We start from the raw sequence: 24,484 nt of genomic DNA on the forward strand, positions 1-24,484 counted from the left end.
CCAATGAAGTACTACCCTTTCTGTAAAGTATCCACTAAGTAGGAGGGGTCCCTTGGCTATACACCCATACTATTATAAGTTAAGATGAGCACCAACCATAGGCAGTATCCACATGCAGTGGCTTTCTTAACTAATGGGGAACGACAGCATTGTTTTTTACAATGCAGCTGACTTTTCTATTTCAAATTCATTACATCACCTAATGTTTTGGAGTAGAATATGCCCATAATCCCACCTCCTTCAATATGGAATCAGCTATGTAATTGCTTGTTAAGTTACTTATATAAGAATGTCATTTTTATAATAGATTTGTATATACTTTCCAAGTAATTACATGATTGGAACTCACCCTCCTCCCCTCTGGTAGACATTGTGCATAAAACAGAATGAGGTGGTTGGCCAAGTCATTACCAATATTGCCGTTAGTGGGTGGCACCTTGTGCCTACACTATGCTTTTGAAGACTTCCTGCAAAATTTTGAATTCTTTTTGCTGCCAAGTGGGAAATTATTAGCTATGTAATTACTTAGTAAGTATATACAAAACTTAATTTTATCATAAAAATGTCATCTTGTCTGAAGAATCTGTCGAGCCATTGGTGGGGCTCTAACTTTAGACCATCTCACTATGAAATCTAGGTGAAACCAGCTAAGCTATTACAACCCATTAAATAGCCTTCAACTGTGCAGAATGCATACAGGTGCCCAAAGCAAAAAATTCAGCCACACATGTTCAGCCAACTACCTATTTGTACTTGATTGATGTACTTTCGTTTTAGTGTCTCCACAATGAAGAGGAAGCAAGACACTACAAAACTGTATGTGGTTTTATTATATATATTTGTTCTCCAATTTTGTGAACTTTTCAAGGGTTTGTGATGGTCTCAGAACTGTTCAGTATCAGTATGACTGGAAAGACAGTCCCTTACTTTCCTTCCCCCAAAGAGAGTTTATCCTTACATTGAGAACCAGATTTGTTCCACATGTGAACAAATGACAAATTTTAATTAATTTGTATTTTTTATAGCTAACAAACCTGTGATGTCTTAACATAAACTGCCCACTTTTAGCCACCCCTCTTGTTATTCCTGGGCTAGAAGAAACTGAGTTTGTCACGGGGTTAGAAGAGGTTGATGGTTGCCTCCTTGCTTATCCCGATGGCTGATCCCCGATGCCACCAATTCCTTGTATCACAATGTTAATTTGTCCTTTACTGGTTTCCAGCTGGCGCCAGAAGATTTATCCTTACATTGAGATAGCAATTAAAAATCAAACAAATTAAAAATTTTTCATTTTTGAGTCTAATCAATTTTATTTGTGATACAGTCTTCCCAGCATACAGTCAGCGCCATTTGTACTGAGAAAAGAGAAATTAGCTTGCAGAAAAAATAAATTTAATTCATAAAAATTAAAAAAAAAATACTTTAACACTTATGCCGTTATTGCTACTTCGTGATGGGGAAGTCCTTGGACTTGATGACCTTTTGGAGTCGCTGTGGAAGACTATCAGCCAAGTTCTGACAGTGGGCAAGGGGTATTTCCCCCCAGAAACATTCCTTATTGCAATCTCAACCTTGGGGATTGTCGACATATCCTCCTTACGAAGGAGGCGTTTCAAGATTCCCTAAAGGTTTTCTGTGGGGGACAGATCAGGTGATTGGCCAGGCCAGTCATGCATAAATTCAACCTCGTTGTCAGAGAGCCACCTTTTGGATGCCCTTGAGGTGTGGCAAGGGGCGCCGTCCTGCTGAAGGGTCTCACAGCCGGTTTTGGCGAAAGACTGCTAAATTGTCCTTTAGCAGCCTAATATAACGCTCAGAATTAAGCGTTTGGCATCTAGGAAGCATGTCAAGATTCCCTAGTCCACTGTAGCCAAAGGAGCCCCACACCTTGAGGTAGGGCGGATGCTTAACGCTGGTCACGGTCAGCTGCGGGTCACACGCTGATGAAGTGCGTGACTTCCAAATCTTCGTGTCCTTGTTCTCACTGACGCAGAACGTTGCTTCATCAGTCTAAAGGACCTTATGCCACTGTACAAGGTCCCAGTCCTTATGGTCCTTGGCAAATTGAACACGATGGCGATGTTGCTTAGCAGTCATGAGGGGCTTGACTCGCGCTTTCACCTTGGAATATTCTAGACGCTTCTGGATGTTGCGCTGAATTGTCCTTACAGTGACATTTCTTTTAAGAGAGCTTAAGGTTCTTTTCTTTCAATTCCTTTGCAGTAATTTAAGGATTAAGCGGTCCAACTGATGCCTTAAAAGCCTTAAAGTCTTCGTAGGAATCTTGACAGGACCTACCCCACCCCCCGCCGTGTTTGTGTTCGGGAACGTTATCACCAGATCCAGCCTGACGCCATTTGTGGAGTAGTCGCGACACTGTCTTCTCATTAACACCAGTAATTTCGGCAATTTCTCGTTTCTTTTACCACTTTATGTAGTTCAACACTCTCTCAATATTATCATGGCTGGTGATTTTCACCAGACATCACTCTAATGGGTGGTAGACGCCAACACTCACTGCACACAAAGGACAAAAACGAAATATGTGGACCGCTGTCAAAAGAAATGCACTCCTTATGGCTGACAATTGGGGTACTGAATCTTTGAAATTGTCACAGTAGTGCATGGGTGGATAAGTAAAAGTGGCCAATCAGTCATTTTGTGGCCGGCCGATTTTTTTGTGAGAAATATGATACGGGTCCAAAAAAACAACAAAATGATTGAAAATTCCAAAAATTCTCAATACAAATGGCACTGACTGTACTCCAGCTTAAATTAAATCTTTTTACCTTTTTATGGTAACTTTTCCAGAATCTTTTAAGATTTTATTTATTAATAAATAAATGTGGATGTCTCTTCAGCCCGGAAAAACATAGATCATATACACAACACAGATTTTTTTTTTTTTTACTTTTATGATATTACTATGCTATAGCAGTAGTAAAGGAGGCATTAAGTATTATCCCTGGAGTTATTACTCATTGTATAATGAACATAAATTACCAGGAGGTAATGATTACAAAGCTAAACCTGTGAAAAGTTGTAATAAAACATACATTACCAATTATGTTAGGTATCCCTCGGAGTTAGATATTAATGCTCTAAAGTTAGGTCACAGAGCACCACATTAAGTTGTAAGGGATGGACTAGAGGATGAAACTAGGAAATGTGGCTGATAAATATCAAGAAGTTTTTATAAAGCAAAATGATTATTGATTTGATGAGAGTGAGAAATATAAGCCATCCTGGCAATACATGTGCATTATGCAAATATTTAATGTATGTACCAGAGTCAGAATTACTAGTGAGACAATGGTTTGCATTATAAAAAAAACATTAATATGTTTTCACTTCAAGGAAATTAACTTGAACTTTAGTGAAGTGTCAACCAAATTTTAAAGATTTGAAGGTGAAATTATCCTTTATAATTGAAAAATATAAGGCATACTACAGTACTAAAAGAATTGTAATATTTCAGTAGGGAAAACATGAGAAAGTAAGAACATTGAATATTATTCAGTAATCACATATGGCTTGAAAAATTGCTTTTTGTAATTGTAATGGCAGTAGTTATTTATTGGATAATGTGAGTTAGTAATTGTGTTTATTGTTGGGATTTGTTATAAATTATGGTGGTGTATGTATTTTAGATTTATCTGTCAATTATAATTAATTTTGAATCACTGTTTTTTAGCTGAAACCTGGTGGAAATCATTCTGATTTTAGGTGAAGTGTCTAGCTGTTTGGTTAGTAGGTTGTATGTGATGCTGCTTGTTCTCATCTTATTGTTGAGAATAATATACTTTGATATCCTCTGAATACCTAGATAATGATATACATACTAACTAGACTAACACTCCATTTTTTTTAAATTAACCTGGGAAATGCATCCTTTTTCAGTATTAAAATATATTTTTGTACTGGCAGTTCCATTAGTCATAGTAGTCGATCATTGCAAAATTTATCCTATGATTGTGATAGGAATTGAGATATTTATTTTTAGAATAGAAAGGGTTCATCTTATGTGTAAAAATCTTGAGAAATTTTGATGTTAGGTGCATGTTACAATCCTAATTGTAATAGTGTGGAGCATCACTTGATAAATGATCAGCAGGCATGGGTGTTTTGTAAAATTTCAGTTCTCTTTTCCTTGTTATGCATTTACCATTCTTATCTACATAGGTAAGAAATGCATTTGCCAAAATGCCAGTGTTTAAACCATGCTTAGAATTGTGAAATCTTCCCTTTAACCACCCATTCTTTTCTACTAAGCTCACATCCTCTTGGGTACCTGGACATTTTGATTTCAGATTGTGTTGTTTTAATAGTGTCAAGAGATGTGATTCAATAAATTTTGTTTAAATCCAGTATTATGAGTAAAACAAATTTCTTCTCATATGAATGATTGCAAAGATCTTGAAGATTATTTATAATATTTGAAAGGTTACCTTTCTTATGTGCATTGCTTTGAATGATAGGCAATATGTACTATAGTAGATTTACATCACCCGTGCATCTGGTGTCTAGGCCAGTCCCTTACAACGCTCCTAATTGGCTGTTGTTAAGCCAATCACAGGGCTGGAAACTCTTAGTATCTCGAGAAAGTTCACATATAGGCAGGATTTTTATGTTACACCTCTCCTGAGGGATACTTTTGAAACAAAGATGTATTTCTCAGGAGAGGTGGAACATAAATCCTGCCCATGTGAACTCTCAAGGGAGACTGAGAGTTTCCAGCATTGTGATTGGCTTATTAACAGCCAATCAGGAGCATCATAAGGGACTGACCTAGACATCAGATGCACGGGTGATGTGAATCTACCAAAGTATTAAGATACGTATTCATGAGATACAATTAATTGCAAAAATGCACTTTAGCCAAATTCTGGCTTTGTACTTAAAAGTTTGTATGGCATCTTGCATATTTAAACAGACTAATAAATGTATAAATATAGAAATAATTTTCATAAATTTCAAAGTTTAGTTTATATAAAAATTTAGATTTTGTAGTTCTATATATATATATAGTCTTCAACTTTGTCTCCAGGACACTCTACGATGATAAACTAAATCGGGCAGCTGGTCTGGATCTGAAAAGGAAACTTGAAGACACACTTGCTACACTCCAGCAAAGAGCACTCATCAGTCATAAGAAATTGCATATTGAGAGGCTTAGTACTGAAGAGGAGCAGCACATTCAACAGATAATTCTTGAACAACTCCGATTAGGGCAGCTCAGTGAACGAAGAGGTAATATACAAGATTTAGAGAGGTTCATTAACCCAAGGGATCCACGCTGCACTTGCTACAAGAATGTCTCTGACACTGACTCAAGTACTTGTAATACTGTTAAACTAAAACCTAAATCAAGGGGACCAAGTCCAGTTACAGCTGTATCTGTGAGGCCAAAATCTAGTCAAAGGATCCATGTTCAGATTCGTAAAACATTGGGTAACACCATGAACATTGCAGACCCTAGTGTTGTAGATATTGGAAATTGTGAAGCACGAGGTAGGCAACCTGTAGTGGAGAAAAAGGAAGTTTCTGGTGATACTTGTGATAATAATTTAGATAATGTATACGCGAGTTCAGGTAATTTGAGCCAGAAAGGCAAGAAAGCCTTGAAACCACTGTCACCAAACAAGAGGTCATCTGGTGATGACCTGTCTCCTGCTGGACAGTTATCAAACCAAGAATCTCCTGTGTTTAATGTGTCAATGATTAAGGAATTACAGACATCACCTATGCAGGTGAGTGGAGAAACATTTCAGGATAAGTTGAGAGAAAGACAGGATTGTTCCCCACCCAAAGCTAGTAAGGCAAAAAACTCCATACCAACACCAGTGGAATCCCTAATAAAGGAAGCAGAACAGAAATGTGGGCTAGTTTCTGTAAATGGAGAATCTAGTCCATTTATCCTGGAGCGTGTTAAAGTAAAGAAACCTAAGTACAGTGCCATGTCGAATTCAAAAGAAAAACCTTCTCTTCATCAGGCCACTAATGCTACTAAATATAATTCTCTACCTGCTCAATCAGCATCTACCTCAAAAACATCCCAGCAACAAAAAAGTCAATCTTTTGGTGCAGAATCTCAGGACAGCGGGGATTTTGATACAACCAGTGTTAGTGTCAGTAACAGTGGTAGTGATCAGAGGCTAAGTCATCTCCATGAGACATCCAGCCTAGAGGTGGAATTACCCAGCAGCCATGATGATAACTCTAGTAGTCATGATTCTGATGAAGGCCCTGTTGTTCTTCCACTACAGGTTAATGTTATAAGAAGTACTAGTGAAGTCAGTAAGGGGTCACCTGATGGAAATCAAATTGATGTGGATGTTGATGGTTTTGTGGATGATGAATCGGGTTGTCCCAAAAGACCACTGGTAAGAGCAAGAACTTTTGAAGTATTTCACCCTCTTGTAGATGGTGTACCAAGTGAGTCTCCAACATCCTCATTCAAAGCAGATAAGGTGAAAGCGGAAAAAGAGCAGACGCCAGAGTCTGATGTATCAAGTAGGTCCGTTAGTACTCATCATGTTACATTTATTTCATCAAAAAAAAGTGAAAGCAATCCTAGAGAACCAAGGAGTGTAGATAATGGTAAGGAAAGAAAAATATCTGATGAATCTGTAAGCTTGTATCAGGATAATATGGAAGATCCAGAAAAATTGAGGGAAATTGAAAGAAAGAAAGGTTCACTACTATTTGAACATAATTTCCAAACATATTCAAACATTCCAACTACAAATATGATGACAGCAAGTTTGATGACTGCTAGTATAAGCTCAGAGAGCAGTGTGGGTGTAGGATCATTGTATAGCAGCATGATGGATAGTGCAATGTTGGGTAGCATTCACTCCCTTGGTGGGTTAGATGTGCCAGTTGTAGACCCCATACCTCGACCAGCATCTGTAGGTCTGCCAGTAATACACACCTTGGAAGAACCTAGTTGTGCAACTCATGTTATTGTTAATCATCCTGTCCTGAAAGGGCAAAAGAGTACTGAACAAATGGCATTAGAACTCCAAAGAGAAATTGCAAGGAGAGGACAAGGAACTAGGTCTCCATCACCAGATTCTCTTTGTGTTGACTTAGTAGCTAAAAGAGAACTGGACACTTCTCAGAGAGGAAAAGCTACACCAGAACAGTCTTTTGAAGTCATGGAAAATAGTTCTTCCAGCATCAATAAGGAAGAAATGGATGATGAAGAGAAGGAAAAAGATGATAGGGAAAATGAAAGTAAGAGCAGTGAGTCAAGTAATAGTGAAGCAAAAGGCGATTCTAAGGCTGGTGCAAGGGGTGAATCCATATATACCTCTCTGACAAATATTACTGGAAGCCCAAGATTAGCAAGGGCAGTTTCAGAAAACATTCCAATTGTCTCTGGTGGCTCTACTCTTAAGCGAGAGAAAGAAAGTGGTGATACGGCATCCATTTCTAAATGTGATAGACAGGTTAGTGTTGGTTCAGTCAAAGATGTTGATTCTATTCCTCTGGTGTTTGGATACATTGGTCCTCAGGATGAAGATGGTATAAAAGAAGCCAACGAAGTGAAGGAACCTGGCACTGGAGAAGATGAGGATAAACAACAGTCAATTTTTTCAATGTTCATTGACTTTAATGAAATACCAACTCCTCCTACAGAGGAAGCGCAAGAGGATAAAAAATCAAGCTCAAAGGCCAAAGCCCAGTCATCAGGTGTGTACATGTATATAGAAGCTGATACTCCATCACCAAAAACTAGAAGAAAACGAAAGTCAGAGAGTGATGGTGCTGTGTCAACACAGTTGGCTGAATCTCAACCTGAAGATGGGCATTCATCTCTTCCGCCTGTCCTCCCAGACACAAGTAAATCTCAAAAAGTTAATATTGTCAAATCAAGCACTAAAGGAGAAAATAATGGAGGCTCTGATGATGGTGGGAGCAAAGAAAAGAAAGGCTTTTTCATGTTTATTGAGGCTGAAACTTCATCAAAAACTGGTTCTCCCAAACCAAAAAGAAGACAGGCACCTCCTCCAAAAAAGAAACCGGAAGTGTGTAATGTTATGACACGATCTGCTCCTAGTGATTCCCTTATTTTTTCAAGCCCAGAAAGTTCAAGTAAGCTAATGACTAAATCAGTTATAGATCGGGATGAATTTATTGCTCAACCACCTACAAGGAAAAATGTAAGTTTAAATGACAAGATAAATGAATCATCCAATTCAAAAGACAGTTCATTTGTTTCAGGAATTCCCCGCCCTATCCATTCACTGAAAAGTAAATCTCCGAATTTGAAAACAAATAAGGTGAAAGGTCAGCATAAACAGGAAACCAGTTCACAACGAGAAAGTTCTGTGTCTAGAACAAAGGATGACCAGCCTTCAGAAACCAATGATATGGCAACTAGCAAAGATATTTCCATATCAGAGTTGGGACCATCTCAAAGCATATCATTGAGTGAAGTGATGTCAACTAGTCTCCCCAAGGAAGCTGAGATTTCTGAGGTGTCTGATGTCAGTAGTCTCCTTAGCAGCATTGAAAGATCTAATGGTAAGTTATTATCATCAATTAATTTATTGAGTAAAATGATCTGTCCACTAAAGTCTGTATGTACTTTCTAGCCCCCCACCCCATCCCCCTCCTTTTTCATTACATGACATCTTTTTCCTCTTTCCTTGCTTCCTTATCCCTCTCTTGTATTCCTGTTCACGATCTTCTATCATGCAGTTACACCTCAAATCTCACTGATTTTTTTGTCATTTAGCTTCTTACCTTTTCATCCTTTCACTCATTTTGTTTCTTCCCACATTCCTGAAACTACAAGCTCTCATCGTGACACTGAGACCCCATCCTGAAAGTTTAATCACTTATCCTGCTAACCAAATAATTATCAGATACATATGACACAGCCATTCCTCTTCTCACCATTACATCCGTCAACTTGCTCTTCCATACACCTGGAACTTATACTTTATCAGACAAACTTTTCTTTACTATTTTCTTTCAAGTATACTACTATCCATTTCAGACCGGATGTGGTATTGTTTTTCGGGAATATCTTCAAGGTTTTTAGTCAGACAGTCATGACATTCTAACACGTTTACAACCCCCTGCCGTAATTTATTTATAATGTTATAGGAGTTGGTCAAATTTATACACTTTAGGAGTTTACTCTTATGATTATGATTGTAAGTTGTAGTCAGTCAGAACTCAAACGCCCTCCCCGTCTTCACTTCCCTCCTTCCCCCAATAACAAGCTCCCACCATCCCCCTCGCAAACCCATCTTCTATCACACCTCTCCCCCTCCCACTTCCTCCTCTTCCCCATCCTATTCTCTCTCTCTCTCTCTCTCTCTCTCTCTCTCTCTCTCTCTCTCTCTCTCTCTCTCTCTCTCTCTCTCTCTCTCTCTCTCTCTCTCTCTCTCTCTCTCTCTAAATTGCACACTGGGATATTTAGTCTTACACGTAGCTATTCTATAGTATAATTTTGTTTAATAGTTTATGAATAGAATGTTGGGTGTAGGTTAATGGACATGACTGTTTTGGCTCGGTTGGCTGTTTTGAATACAGTAGTTGAGCAGTTTACTATAAATGTTCACTGGCATGTGATCGCAGAAAGTGGTTTGTAGCTGGGTACTGAAGGTGTGCTACAATCACACTGCCCCCCATGGCCAATTTACTTAGATGCACAAATGGTTGCAAATGTGTAATTGCACTCCGACTTTTTTAATATGTTCAGCCAAGAGAGGAAAGCTAGCTCACTGAGAATAAGTCTTAAGAGGTAATTATTAATCACAATACTTTTTATGTATAGCCTTATGCAACAAATTTCACAACAATGACAGTTTTTAGTGAAATAATAGTGATAATATCATGATAACTATTACCAAACCCAAGTGTTTGTAGGTAATCAGTTTTTTCCTCTAATCTACTTTACATTTGGGAAGGTGCTGTTCAGTGAGCCATGAAGTTTGAGGAGGATTATTGGTCTCTGACAATATCCATGACATTGTGGAACCTGTCCTTGTCGCCTCTGCACTAGTTCCATGCAACATAAAAACACCATACAAACAAACAATTGTCACTTCTGACTGTGATGACAATTAAAATTAAATTTGTGAATTATAGTTTGCAACATTATCTATCAAGTCTATAATTAATGTTAATTATTTTACAATTTTACTGACGCCATCTGATTGTAGAATAATTATGCCCATTACCCAGTCTATCTCCACATTATATGAACAATCGAATATCAGGTACAGAAAAACGACCACACACACACACACACACTTACAATCTAAGTTAAAAAATATAATTTCCCATGACAGTTCTTAGACAACACAGTAAAAGGAGGTTGAAAATCATAGTGGAGCTCATTAGTAAAAACCACTTAGGAGCTTGTTGGTGAGGGGAGGAAGGAACTGATGAAGGTGTATCAGTTCTGACTGACTACAACTTAAAATCATACAAGTAAACTCATAGAGTATGTAAATTTGGCTAACTCCTATAACATTACGTATAAATTACGGCGTGGTGTTGCAAACATTGTGTTAGAATGTCATCACTGTCCAACTAAAAGCCTTGGAGATATCTAGCAGTTAAACCCCTTACATATAATTACTACACTTATTCTGGATACTTCATATCTGCCAAGAATGCCAACTCTCTGTCCTTGTGTTATCTCCTTTTGGAGGTGAATCCCCCTAGTGTAACCAGCATTTCATTTTCTCCACCCTCCATAAGGTGCAAGTTCAACTCCTCCAAAGTTCCTTTTTTGCTCTTTTTAGCTCTCATTCTTTTCTAGCCTTGGCCCAATGACATTAACAATCACAGTCATAAAACTGGCACATTTATGCTCTTCTTATGCATGTACACTCAATAGTAGATACTTTTTCCAGATGTTTTCTTAATGTGTGACAGTCTGAATTAATTGTCTTGTACATCAAGTACCCCTGATACCAGAAATACTACAACATAATATTTACACCCATCAGTTATCTTAGATGCAGTTTAACCTTTATTTTTAGTACGTTAGTAGTTGGTCTCTCATTTCGGAGAGAGTTTTTTTCACAGACGTAGTGCGGTTTTTTCCTTAAAAGGTTTGCCAACATCACTTGATTATGCTTTGAGGTTATATTTTTAAAAAGAAGCTGGAGAAAAGCATAAATAGAAAATTGTTTTTATTACGCTTCATAACACCATGCAGAGTACAGCATGACTAACCATGTAAATTGGGGAAACTGTGAACATAAAGATGGTTTATGTAACAAAGTTTAGATTTAAGAATTTTTTTATTTCACATTTTTAGTATTTGATATTTTCTAACAAAACTCTGACTATATAAGTTGGTAATTTATGTGTAAGGGTTGTCTGTAATTGTCACGTTAAGAATGAAAATGCATGGATTGAGTAATTTCAGTAGTACATACCACCTCTTATTTAATTTATCAAGATTTGCACCTATTTTTCTAATTATAACATACATATTTATTCCCTGAAACATTTTTCCAGCACCATTTGCCATGGTTACAGAAACAAATCCATAAATCCCTACCCTTTTGCTATGACAGCTTGTGCCTTTGGTATGCCACTTGCAAGTTGTTGGGTCCTAGTCTTTGGGTGATGTGAGTACATTTCCTGAATTCTGGGATAAGCTGTGTAATTACCCTCTTTCCAGAGATTACAGATTCATAAAAGAATGTGGTCATTTTGTAAATGATACTTGTTATTTTTAATTTATTAAAGTAGTGTATTTATAATTAAGAGCAGTGAATTATTTGAGATGAATCTTACCTACTGTTAAATTTCTATATTTCCCCACCAATTAGGCGAGTCTGCATTCAAACAAAAAAATCGAATGGCTGCCCGCACTAAATATTGGAGAAGAGAACCAACGCTTTCTCCAATTTGAGAGCATTTTGTAACTTTTCTTGTCCTCAGACACAATCTCCCTTTGTGTCTGCCTTGGCTTGTCGTCTTGTCTTTTAAAGTCGCTGAGAGCCGAAGGCCGCCTTTTGCTGTACAACGCTTATTGGTCCTTTAACCATCTTTAATAGGAGGTTCGCTTTCTTTCTCTTTCCTGTGGGGAAATGAACTTGAGGCAGACAGACATGCTGATGGATTTCCAGTCTAACTTGAGTCATTATCTTCTATTTACGTTGTCTCGTCTCTGCGACTTCTTAGAGAGGTGGAGACGCCAACCCAGCGGGAGTTTTTAGCAGGTGGAGACGCCAACCCAGCGGGAGTTCTTAGCAAGGAAACAAGTAACTCATTTCTGATGCTGCAGGGTAATGTCCTCATGCTTATACTCACTCTGTTTGGAAGTGAGAACACTTTAGCTTCCTGTCTGGTTATGCAGTTCGGGATTATCTATTGGTAGTTTTATTTTATACCTTTCGGGGATAAGTGCAGATTCAGGTTCTGGGATATGGACAGTTGCAGCCTCCTAACATACTTGGAGAGACTTGGGACCAGTATGTTATATGGTGGAGACGGTGAAGGGCAGTTTTGATTCTTTGTGATTGTCCTCCACTGGTTTATTCTCCTTCTTATAGCTTCCCTTGTCTTCAGCAGAGATGTCTCATAAGTCTCTTTTAGCAGGAGATTGTATATAGAGGGATTGATGGTCCAAGGGTAATTCTTTAGGAAGACACCCATAAGTAATTGGAGATATTCTTGGACATTTGGAGACTGAATAACAGTAAGTGTTTGCCCATATACTTGTTGGTTTTCTAGCATGGTTTTAGTGCCTTTCCAAAGACTGGTCAGACTTGTGGTACACATGCAGAATGTATTAATTCCACTTACCATACATCCACAGTCCTGCAAGTTCCTTCAAAGGGTTTTTACTGGAAGGTATTGCTGTTCTGTGCACTTTGTTTGGGTTAGTGTGCAGCCTTCTGTAAGTTATGTCAGGGACTTGTTCCCCATTGGTAGATGGTGTCGACTTTAGGAGCATGACAGTTCTACTGAATCAGTTATTCAAGTTAGCCCACTCTGTCAACAGTATTCCAAAGGCCAAGGACCTGTTGCTTCTTCTGGCCCAATTTCTATGCACTATATTGTTAATTCTTTATATCCCCATTCTTATCTAGTGATGTGGGGATGATATTTAATTATGCATGCTTGTCGGTCAAGATGAATAGGCATGTGCTGCTTGAAGATTTTAGACCGGAAAGAAACTTCCTATATTGTAAGGGCTTTTTCTTATTAGAAAACATGGCCTTATGGGTTATTTTCAGATAATCATGCTCAATTAATGTATGGTTTCAGCGTAAGAATTACGACTTGCAAATAACTTTCATTAAATTTGTAAGTAATCCAGAACCAACTTTGGCTCCAGGACTGTAGGAGGGACACTTTAACCAGGAATCATCCATTTGGTTCTTAAACCTAAGTCCAAGTTTTGGTTTTTTCCCTCTGTCATGCAACATAGTTTAACTAGTGTAACTAGTGTCATTGCACTTTCATGGAAGGACAGTGTTTTAGCAATTGGGGATTCAGGAAGAACAACTGCCTACAAGGGCCCTGACATCCATAAGTTTGGCACTTGGGTGGATTTAAGGAACACTCATTTAGCTTCCTAGCATGTTGATGAACAGGGACAGTCGAATGATTACTACTACTTTGTTGGCCCTCAGGCTTGAGCAGTGGATGTTTCCTTAAATTTTGCGTAATTCAGACTCATAGGCCTGCCCCTTGTATCTACTCTGAATTCTATTGAGCAATTTCATGTTCAAGAATTGCTTAGTCTCCTGTAGAGCCCTTGTATCCTCAGGGCAAAACTTTTCAGAATTTCCAATGCTCTTGGTAGATGTCTCAACCTTCCGTTGAGAAGAAATCAACTCTACTACACAATGCCATACAGTTCCATTGACGTAGGCATCTCCTTAACTGCTTGGAGAGGTTAGAATGTCCCCTCCCAATGATAAGATTTTCAAGTTATCATAGGATCTGTCCTTAATTTAAAACTGCCATGGCCTGGAGTCAGAAGCAGTGGTCTGTGTGTTACTGAGGGTACCATTCGGGAGGAATTTTCAGCACCTGGAACCTTGTAGACGTCAATGTTTTCTGTTTAGAGGAGATAAGACTTTTCACTGTCTGCTTCCAAAGTTATCGTTCCATACGTACTTTCCTGAGTATTGGATCAAGTACTTTTAGATCTTGCCGAGGACCAGCACTGTAAGGTGTTGAGATTGAAGCCCCTTCATCTCTATATCAAGTCTCTCTCTGGAGTTTAGATGCGGGTGTAAACTTTATGTGAATTTACTGTAAAACCTTTTATTTAGCAGTGGTTAATAAGTACATTTGCTGTCAGCACCCTTCTTTAAGCTGGTGTAAGGGAATGCTATTTTAGCTTTCTGCCTTAGAGCTGAGGGTAATGTTAAGGTTATGCTTTACAGTTCCCTTTAAGAATTCCAATCTAACCCCTTGGGGGGGAGGGGGGAAAGAGGAAACTTCTCTATCCTGTTGGGCATTTAAATTTAAAGGTTAAACCTAGAACATTTTTATCATCCTTTTAGAGACCTTGAACATCTTTGTTAAAGGTAACTGCTGGAAGAGGCAAGTTAACCTTTGGTTTTGTGGTTTTAAGAAAAACACATGTGGTCAAAGGTTAGCCTGGAAGAGGCAAAAATCGATCTTTTGTTTTGTGTTTTAGAAAACCTAGAATGTATTTGTGAAGGTTAAGCCTGGAAGAGGCAAAGTTAACCTTTTGTGTTAGGATTTTTAGAAACTTTTATCAAGGAACACAAGGTCCTCTGTGACATCATGGATAGGCTAGTGTATGAGAACTAGCTCCATATCTTCTACCTTATTGAAGTTAAGCATTCATAATGTGAGCAGCAGTTGCAACTTCATTTAGTGTTAAGTCAATTTGTTGCTCCAGAATAGGATTGATGTGTCACAGTAGAAGTACAATTCAGTTTTTGCCTGATCACTACCTTAAGTATACAGAATTGTGTTTGAAAACAGTAAAGCCCTTAATCCGCTACTAGAGTTGGGTAGTCTTTTCCAGAATCGAAAAAGAGCAATTCTTTAGGCTCTTTTGTTTAAATCCCGTGGTTTTAATATTTTGGGGAGCGTGAAGGTACAAATTTTGTATGGGAGCGTACCTTTATATTGTAAAGGTATTCATTTTAAGTGACTGTCATTTGATAGGGCTTTTGGACCCAGGCACAGGGGTCCCTCATACCGCTTGCGTTGCATGCTGGCTGAATCGAAGCAGTTTTCTCTGCAAGGCTACTCTTTGCTGCATACGTATGAGAGCCTTGCTCCCTGAATGGAATCCAACTTTTGGTGGTAGTAAAATCCACCAAGGATTCCAGATCAGGTGAGAATGTTTTGGGTTTCGTATAAGAAACCTTTATCCCGAATGGCTGAGTGGAATTTTGTCTAGCTGCACTACCCATCATCCTCCTCTTAATGTGGGATTCAGCTAATTTAACAGTAGGTAAGATTCATCTCAAATAATATAAATTTTCATAATAAAATTTATTACTTGGATACTTACCTACTGTTAAAGTAGACCCACCCAGCCTCCCCAAAACTTAGTGGGCTGTCAAGGAGAATTCTGACAAGGGCTAAAACATTCCAAACACACCTGGTGGAGAACAGGTAAACTAGACAGTCATCCGGGCAGCCATTCGATTTTTTTGTTTGAATGCCGACTCGCCTAATTGGCCGGGAGATATAGCTAATTTAACAGTAGGTAAGTATCCAAATAATAAATTTTATTATGAAAATTTATATTTTGTCTCTTGCAAATATGTATACATACAGTAAATTGTATGGTATGGCATTGTGATGGTATGCAAAAATTTTTAATTATTTTTTTCAGAGAGAATGAAGTTTTATTTATTTTTTATAATTTTCACAGAAACCTCTGATCAAGCAGGCACCGAGTCTTGTTCACAGCTAGGAGAAGATTTACTTCGTATGTTCCTGAATGAAATTAACACAGATGTAACAATTCAAGTAAGTACAGTACATAAGGGCTGGTCAGTTTAGCAGTGACAATCCTTAGTAATTTAGGTATGGTAGTAGATTAGTTATTTAGGTATGGTAGTAGTGTATGAGGACATCATCCATTCTGTGACTTGCATTGCCTATTTCATTTAGAAAACTGAAATAACTGCTTTCCTTGTACATACTTATTAATTGCTCTACACAAATGAAATTAATGTTATGAAGTAAGTATTTGCAATACATAACGATCAGACCTCTAAAATGAAATCATTAGAGTTTTGGTTGGAAAAATAAAAGAATTTGACATTGTTATTGTCACTGAAATCTGCCAATATGTTATCCTTTTTTATATGAAATTGCATGAAAAGTTATGCAAAAATAGTGGTTCAAAGTTATAGAAATGTATAAGGTTTTCAGGTATCGACTTTCAAAATTTGAAGTAGCCTGACAGTGTTTCCATTACCACTCAGTATTTGTATAATAACATGGAAACAAGCTTTAGGCATACAAAAGGCAGTATTAAATAAAACTGAGTTGATTGTACATCAAAGATGGAGATGTAGAAAAAAAATGGGTAATCAGCACATTGTAGATGATTGAAGAATTACTGTATGGTATTTGTGAAGTTTAGTTTGTCTGATCATTGTACATAGGTAGATTTCTTGGTGTGATTGATTATGAATGTGATTGTTTTGTCATGAGAAACATTTTGTTGATGCAGTATTTGTTCATATTCAATGTTTTTGTTAATGATGAGACCTATGTATAAAAATGGGATCATGTTTTCAGATTGGTGAAAAGCGCATTAGAGCACACAAGTGTATTTTGGCGTCCCGCTGTGTATACTTCGCGGCTATGTTGTCTGGTCACTGGGTTGAAAGTGCTGGAAATGTCATAAAACTACAAGGGTATGTCATTAATTGTTTTTATTCCACATATTTTTTTGTATACAAAAGCTTCTATGAAAAGTTATCATTACTTAGGGACCTAAAATTAAGTTAAACATTTGTACTTCTTATAATAAAGGTTATTAAAGAGATGATAAATACAAGAGGATATGTTATAGGGTAATAACGTTATAATGGGAGAGGGGTTTATAGTGAACATATGACCTGGCAAGTAAGTAAGTAAGGTAAGTATATATTAGTTGTACCAGACCACTGAGCTGATTAACAGCTCTCATAGGGCTGGCCCGAAGGACTAGATATTTTTATGTAGCTAGGAACCAATTGGTTACCTAGCAGCGGGACCTACAGCTTATTGTGGGATCCGAACCACATTGTATCGAGAAATTAATTTTTATCGCCAGAAATAAATTCCTCTGGTTCCATGTTGGCCGAGCCGATACATGACCAGGCAGGTCAGATTTTTATTGGTTACTGTGATGCCAAATGTTCTTCCATGGCTTGCATTAACAGATAGGCCACCTTGGTTGTTTTGATCTGGAAGGTTGGAGGGTTTTGTTGGGTGTCCCCCACTGAGTGCAGAGATGATTGTTTTGTCTTGTTTCTCTTTCTCCCTTTCTCATTAGTGTTAGGCACAGTTGATTGCTCATGCTTCTTCCTCTCTCTCCCTGCTCTCTTTTATTTGTGTTGAACATCTGCCAAAAATGTTGACATTATCAAAAATTACCATCGTTATTTCAGGAATGGTGGTCTCTTCAGCAGGCTCTCCCTCTCTTTTGTTAAAAATTAAAGTTTCTTTCACAGTACTTGTCAGGTGTTTTCCATGTTACATAAAGCTTTGAGAAAGTGCAGCCATTCTTCTGTTTGTATAAATTTCATGACCTTAACCAGTTATTTCCTTTCTGGTATTCTTTGATATGACTACGTACTTAATGATTTGATAGGTGATTTCCTTGAGGGAAGTTTTTAGAACTGGGTAGTTGTCATCCTTTCGTGTGATTGATGATGTTCATCCACTACGCATCTAAATTTATAGATGTTGCTACTTCTCTTCAGATCCTCCGTAAGGGGACCAAGTTTCTCTTCATGGGGAACTGACTAGTGTTCTTACAAGTTATTTACAATTTGAGATTCTTGATACTGTGATCTCCATTAATATCAGTATGAATAATCCACTTAATTTTTTGTATTGTATTGTAATATAAATAATTAATGCTGATGGGTGCTTTCAAGAGCCTGTCAACTACCATTGCATTAGATTTTAACATTTTTTTTAGTCCAAATGTACTAGCATCTATCATAGCATAAATCACAGTGAGATATTGTGAAAGAAGCTAATTCTGTATAGACAGCATGGTTTTTGAGTGGAAGACATGTTTAACCAACATTTTAGACTTCTACCATTACATGTTTGGTATCTGTGATAAGGTGGCACATGAGAGGTTAATGGGAAAGCAAGTCAACAAATTGACTGGCTAGAAAACAGTTGTCAAATGAGACATCTCTTGTTGGCATAAAATCATTAGTGGTGTAGTGGTGTGCCTCAGGGTTCAGTGCTGGGTTCTTTGTGCATTGTAATTTACATAAATGACTTGGTTGTCAGTGTGACTTGCAAAATAAACCAGTTTGCTTATTTGCTGATGACACAAAGAAGGGTATCATGGTGCACCAAAGTAAAACTGTTACAAGAGATCTTGGAGAAGATGAATGGTCAGTAAAATGGCAGATGCTATTCAACTTGAATAGATGTAGTCATGCACATATGTTATAGAAATGCAAATGGCAAATAGTATGGATAGATTAGCAGTGAGATAGGATTTTCATCAAGAAACTTGATGACAAGTGACTTATAAACTTTCAACAGTGTATAGAAGTTGAACACAAAGCCCAGAAAATAATAGGCTTCATTAAACATCAGATATTACTGTAGTACTAGAAAAAAAAAAGTATACTAGCTGTATAGTACATACCTGCCCATTTTGAGTATGTTGGTTAAGGGCGCCATCTTAGCAGAAGGATGTTGGAATATAAGAAGCAATATGGGCTGTACAGTCAAGACCTGCTAATGCCTCTGTCATTATGCACAGTATGTTATGAGTGTAACAGTCATCAGACACCATTCTATCTGGTTACATGTATCTGTTTTCTGCAAACACTAGACGAGTTCCAAAGACACCACACCACTACTCAAAAGTCATTCATTGAAACTTTTTGATTAGTTAATCAGTCAATGGTGGAATAGTATCGGGTTAATTGATTTGGATCTTAATTAATCCTGTTCCAGAAGAAAAGAGGTAGTTATACCTACTTTTCTCAAAGGCTTGTGATGCTGTCTCCAATTTTTAGTAGTTAAAGCTAATTGTCTATTGCTTATGAAGTAATCAGGTTCTTAAACTTTTAAATTTGTTAAAAGACTTAATGGTGAGGAAAGTATTTTCACCAGAATAATTTTACTCAGAGAGAGAGAGAGAGAGAGAGATTTTTTTCATAAAATTGCTATTTCAGGTTTTCAGCTGATAGTGTGATGGTAGCATTGAAGCATATATATAGTGGATGCAGTACGGTACCTGATGGAGTGAGAGTTGGAGAATTAGCAGCACTCGCAGACATGTTGGCCTTAGATGGTTTAAAAGATGTTATTTCACTTCACCTTAAGGCCAAAATGTGCCATTATTTTCATAAGGTATGTAGAAATATGATTTTTTTTTATTAATAGTTAACGTTCATGCTAATTTTTGAATGTATGCCATCAGTGCTTTGTCACCTTTAACCTAGTGTTTCTCTAATATTGATGTGAAGGTGTGCCAGTGAGTTTTAAGTTCTTACTCTAACAAGTTTACCAATTTTTGTATCTTGCGTAATCATGATATGTCAGAGTGTCTAGGAAATCTGGGTATATTTAGAGTGAAATTTGAATATATTTTGTCATTTAATGAATATTTAACTTATTAATTTTATATTTATTCAAATGAAATAAAAGATTATTCAGTGCTACTGGAAAAACATATGAAAAATGAAATTGTCTTGAACATGTCTTGAAACTTGTTGGCAAGTGTAGAAACTACTGCATGTGCATAATGTTTTTGGGGCCCCGCCCATTGGATTTGTTTATATATGACTGATGAAAAGTAAAAGGATAAAAGAAGTAAAGCCGGGGCTGAAGGCATGCTACAAATATTTGGTACTATTTAGTGTGCCATGTAAGGCAGAGTGACCAGGTGGTAAAGTAAACCTGCACTAAACCCTTGAAAAGAATTATGTGCAATTTGAAGATGTGGCTGTGTCCTGCCATGTGATGCCTAATACATATTCCTGTTTAAGCCTTATTGTCAGATTGACAAAATCTTTATAGTTCCAGTGTCATACTGTGATGCATATCTGTATAGAAATACAGGTCATACTAGACAAATACTGCATAAGAGTATAATTTTCTCTTGTATGTGGTTTGTTCCTCTGATTCCTAAATCATATTTAGCTTGTCCATTATTTAATTACAGTATTGCATAAGGTAGACAAAGTAAATTGCAAGGTTATGGTAAACTAGTATGGACATTTTATTATTGTTTGCCACCACATTTGCTCTTAATGGTGTTATTGAGAGAAATGACTGCTTTTTCTAAAATATTTAATGTTGTAGACTTGTTCGTCACCCGGCATAACAGGAAACTTCAGGTTTTCTTCTCCGTAGTGCTGGACCCATGGACAGCTGCAGAGGATGCGCTCCAACATCCGTGGGACTATCTCGACGTTTACACCTTTCCCCCATTCTGCCTGATTCAAAAGTTGCTGATCACCCAGAATTTTCGGATGATTCTGTTGGCTCCCATATCCTTATCTGTTGGCTCTTCTCTCCGAGGTACCGCAAGAGACTTCCCTGTGACACAACCTTCTATGTCAGCTGCACAGAGAGTAGTACCACTAGGCAGTGCAGCCCGTCTTTTCACGGCTGGAGGTTATCCACCATCTCTTGCGAGTGAGAGGCTTTTCTTGCCGAGCAGCAACAGAGATGGCAGGATACTGTGTATCAGGGAAAATAGGCCGTCTTCTGTGGTTGGTGTTGTGTCATAGATGGGGTCCCTCTCCACACAAAGTCACTCTTCAGCAGATCACAGATTTCTTAGTCTTTCTTCGCTGAGAGGAGCTCCTCTCTGTATCTGCAGTTAAGGGCTGTAGGTCTGCCTTGGCCCTGGTCCTGAATCTGCGACGAGAGGGTATGTCCACTTCCATGGAGATATCTCTCCTTATGAGGAGCTTCGAGAGGTCTTGCCCACCCAGGGAACTCAGGCCTCCTGAGTGGGACGTGAATCTCATCTTGAAGAGTCTGATTTGTGAACCTTACAAACCTCTGCAAGAGTCGTCAGAGGGGGATCTGACCCTCAAGACCATCTTTTTGCTGGCCCTAGCATCGACCAAGAGAGTAGGTGAACTTCATGGTGTCTCTTATAATGTTTAACACTTGAGGGAATGGTGATCAGTTATGCTTGATTTTGTCTTGGATTTTGTAGCAAAGGCTCAGAATCCATTGGTCCCTGACGCTAGGTTCGAGTCCTTTATGATCCCCTCCCTAGAGGACTTTTGTGGTGATGAACCAGAGGAGATGCTACTTTGTCTGGTTAGAGTGCTACGGCAATATCTGAAGAAAACTTGTCATCTCCAGCCTGAGTGTTGATGCCTCTTCGTTAGCACCGGGGTGACCAAGAAAGAAGTGCCCAAGAATACTATTTCTTTTTGCCTAAAGTGAAATACAGTATTGTCACTGAACATGTTGGAGAGACTGATTACAACATCTTTGCTGGGATGATAATTCTCCACAGAAGTTTTTACATCACTCTACTTTGCAAACATGTCCTTAATCACTGAATTAGCCACATTATGCATGGCAGTTTGCTTTCTGAATTTTTCAAACCAGCCTCTTCTGGCCTTAAATTCACTAACAGCAGTACTTTTAGGCATTTTCTTGCTGAGATTGGCATACAACATCCTCCAACACTTTGCTAAGAGTTCTTTCTTAAATTCTAGTGTTTCTCACGTTTTTTACAGAAGGGCCAGCTGGCTCTTGGAAATTTCTTCAGCCCCATGATTGCTTATGTAGCAGTTGCACTCAAATAAAAAAGCGCGAAAAACAACGAACACAAAAGCAGAATGGGTCACGAGAGACTTTGTTTGGGCGCTTTGTATGTATGGGGCCTAGTCACGAGATGTGCCCTAGAAGGAGTGTTTCCTGGTGTACGAAATCCGGGGATATGTTGGAAAAAGTCTTATGAAAACCAAATCATAAGAAAACCAGGATGTACGAAATCCTGTGTTTGACTGTACTTATATATTATTCTTTTTGCTGCCGACTATAAAGGTCCTTGTTTGCTATTCATAAGGGGCTACGCTTGCCCCCCTCTTATGAATTGGTCCAGAGGTCTGGCCATTGGTCACACAGTTCCCATACTCTGACCAATTGGAGAGAGGCCAGGTTCTTCTCGCTGTTACAACTAGGAGGGAGACCCAAATCGCAATTTTTTTACATTTAGGCCCACCTCATGCCACCCCTCAATCTGTTCCAGGGCCTAAAGCAAAGTGGAATGTTTGCGTCTAGTCAGGCGGGACTCCCAACTACCAGACAAGCAGTTACTCCCTAACTACCTTGTTAAATCTTCAACGACCAAATTCCAGCCTATGCTAAAAGTAATTCCTAATGTAAAGGACCTTAGGTTTGTATAGTTAGGAAAAATACAATTTACTTTTAAAGATTTCTATGTTTTAGTGGTGGTGTGGCTGTCCTGCAGCAGGCATGAAGAAATTCAGCAGTGGCCTAGATAAATTTTGTTAAGTCATCCACTGACCCCTACCATTGGAGGAGAAATATTTTTGAGAACAAACCTCAACATTATGCTCAGTGAAGCTGCTGCTAAACTGTGCCTTATTGGGTTCCCACCCTTCTGAGTTTTATGGTTCCCCTAATATGCTTCACCTCTCGTTGTTTCCACTCTCAATGATTTAAGTCATAAGAGTGTCTGACCCCTCCATAAGGCATAGCATCTTGAGATAATATACTTGATTGCTTTTATATCCAGCTCAGGGTTAGATGTTTAAAGATTTCTATGTAGGGTTAGCTTATGGTAGTTACGTAAAGGAATTTGGGGAGCTGACTGATTATATATTGTATAATTATTACTGGTATTTTATGCATTGTTGAAATATGGTGGGTGATATATATGGACAGCATATGGTTGATTATAGAAGGTGTCTGTTGATGTATTTAAGTTGTGTTGTGACGTCTTAGACAAGATGGCGGCTGCGTCGGGGGAATGTAAACAATAACACGGGGAGTAGAAAGCACGTGCTGGTGGTGTGTGGTTGGTAGGGGAGAGCTCTCTGTCTGGTAGGAGTTTTTGGGTCGTAAGTCTTGTTGTGCTGTTGTTCTAAGGTGATTTCTGGAGTATACTGAAGTTGGAGAAAGCGTACAGGTGGATAGATTATTCATTTGTGTAAATAAAAGGGGTTAGGCTAGGCTAAAATTCAAACTGGTAGCAGAGCGTGGTTGATCAAAGATGCCTGGATCCGACAGAGAACAAAGGGAGACTACTAGATGGAGAAGGGAATGTCCTAGGTTTAGCGGGATACAAGAAGAATACAAAGAATGGAAAGGTCAAGCCGAAGATTGGCTATTGTTGTATGGAGAAGATACAAAATACCCGGCGATAGAAATGAGAATGAGCTTAAAAGGGAAAGCCCGAGAGCTAGTGGAAGCATTAGATAGAGATAAACTTACTGGTACAGAGGGTCCAAAGTTAATCCTTGAGAAACTAGATAAAGCCTATCTAAAAGATTCGGTAATGGAGAATTACGGCAGAATAAAAAGATACCTTCTAATAAGAAGAGAATCTAGTGAAAAGATGGCTGACTATTTAATTAGATACAAGAAGGCAGCATCTGAGTGTAAAAGAGCAATGGGGAAAGGCGCGCTTGAAGGGGAAGTCAAGGGTTATGTAATAGAGCAAGCAAATCTCATGGAAAAGCAAAAACAAATGGTATTATTGGCTTGTGGGCAAGAAAAGCTAGAGTACGAAACAGTGTCGCAAACAATGAAAAGACTATTTGAGGGATTTGGGATTAAAGAGGAACGGGAATGGTGGGGGTCGTCAGAAGGCATATTTGAGGGATTAGGGATTAAAGAGGAACGGGAATGGTGGGGGTCGTCAGAAGGCAATGACAGTTCTGGGTGGGAGAGGGAGGGAAAACCAGAGATATCGGGGAAGATGGAACCGAGGTAGGGGTGGTAGGAATCTTATAAACAAAGAAGGGAAAGTTGCAGTATGTGCAATATGCAGCTCAGAATGGCATTGGGCTAGGGATTGTCCTCAGAATTTTCATAATAGGAAGAAAACTGAAACAAGACTAGAAGAAAATAAGCTGAAAACAGAAACTGGGACAGAAGAAGAAGAGGTTTATGTAGGAGAAGTTAGTAAAATAGTGGAAGCATTGTGGGAGGTGGTTGATGCAATTTTGGACAGGGTGTAAATCAACAGTTTGCGGGGAATTGTGACTAACACGTATTGTCATGGATTTGAGTCAGGAATAGTTGAGGAGAATGAGGGACATTAGGACAGAGTCTAATAAAGTGTTTAATTTTGGTG

At 38.3% G+C, this 24,484-nt stretch overlaps 1 protein-coding gene across 3 annotated transcripts in view; it reads left to right on the plus strand.

Moving 5' to 3' along the window:
• The window catches only part of LOC135216121 (uncharacterized), a 212,560-nt gene that overhangs the window by 129,860 nt on the left and 58,216 nt on the right, over positions 1–24,484 (plus strand). For all 3 annotated transcript variants that reach the window (XM_064251170.1, XM_064251172.1, XM_064251171.1), the window contains exons 5-8: positions 5,048–8,532; positions 15,863–15,960; positions 16,741–16,859; positions 19,362–19,539. In XM_064251170.1, coding sequence (XP_064107240.1) covers positions 5,048–8,532; positions 15,863–15,960; positions 16,741–16,859; positions 19,362–19,539 — 3,880 coding nt within the window. The remainder of the gene's footprint in view (positions 1–5,047; positions 8,533–15,862; positions 15,961–16,740; positions 16,860–19,361; positions 19,540–24,484) is intronic.

Source organism: Macrobrachium nipponense, chromosome 6, assembly GCF_015104395.2.
Source record: "Macrobrachium nipponense isolate FS-2020 chromosome 6, ASM1510439v2, whole genome shotgun sequence".
NCBI classification, from domain to species: domain Eukaryota; kingdom Metazoa; phylum Arthropoda; class Malacostraca; order Decapoda; family Palaemonidae; genus Macrobrachium; species Macrobrachium nipponense.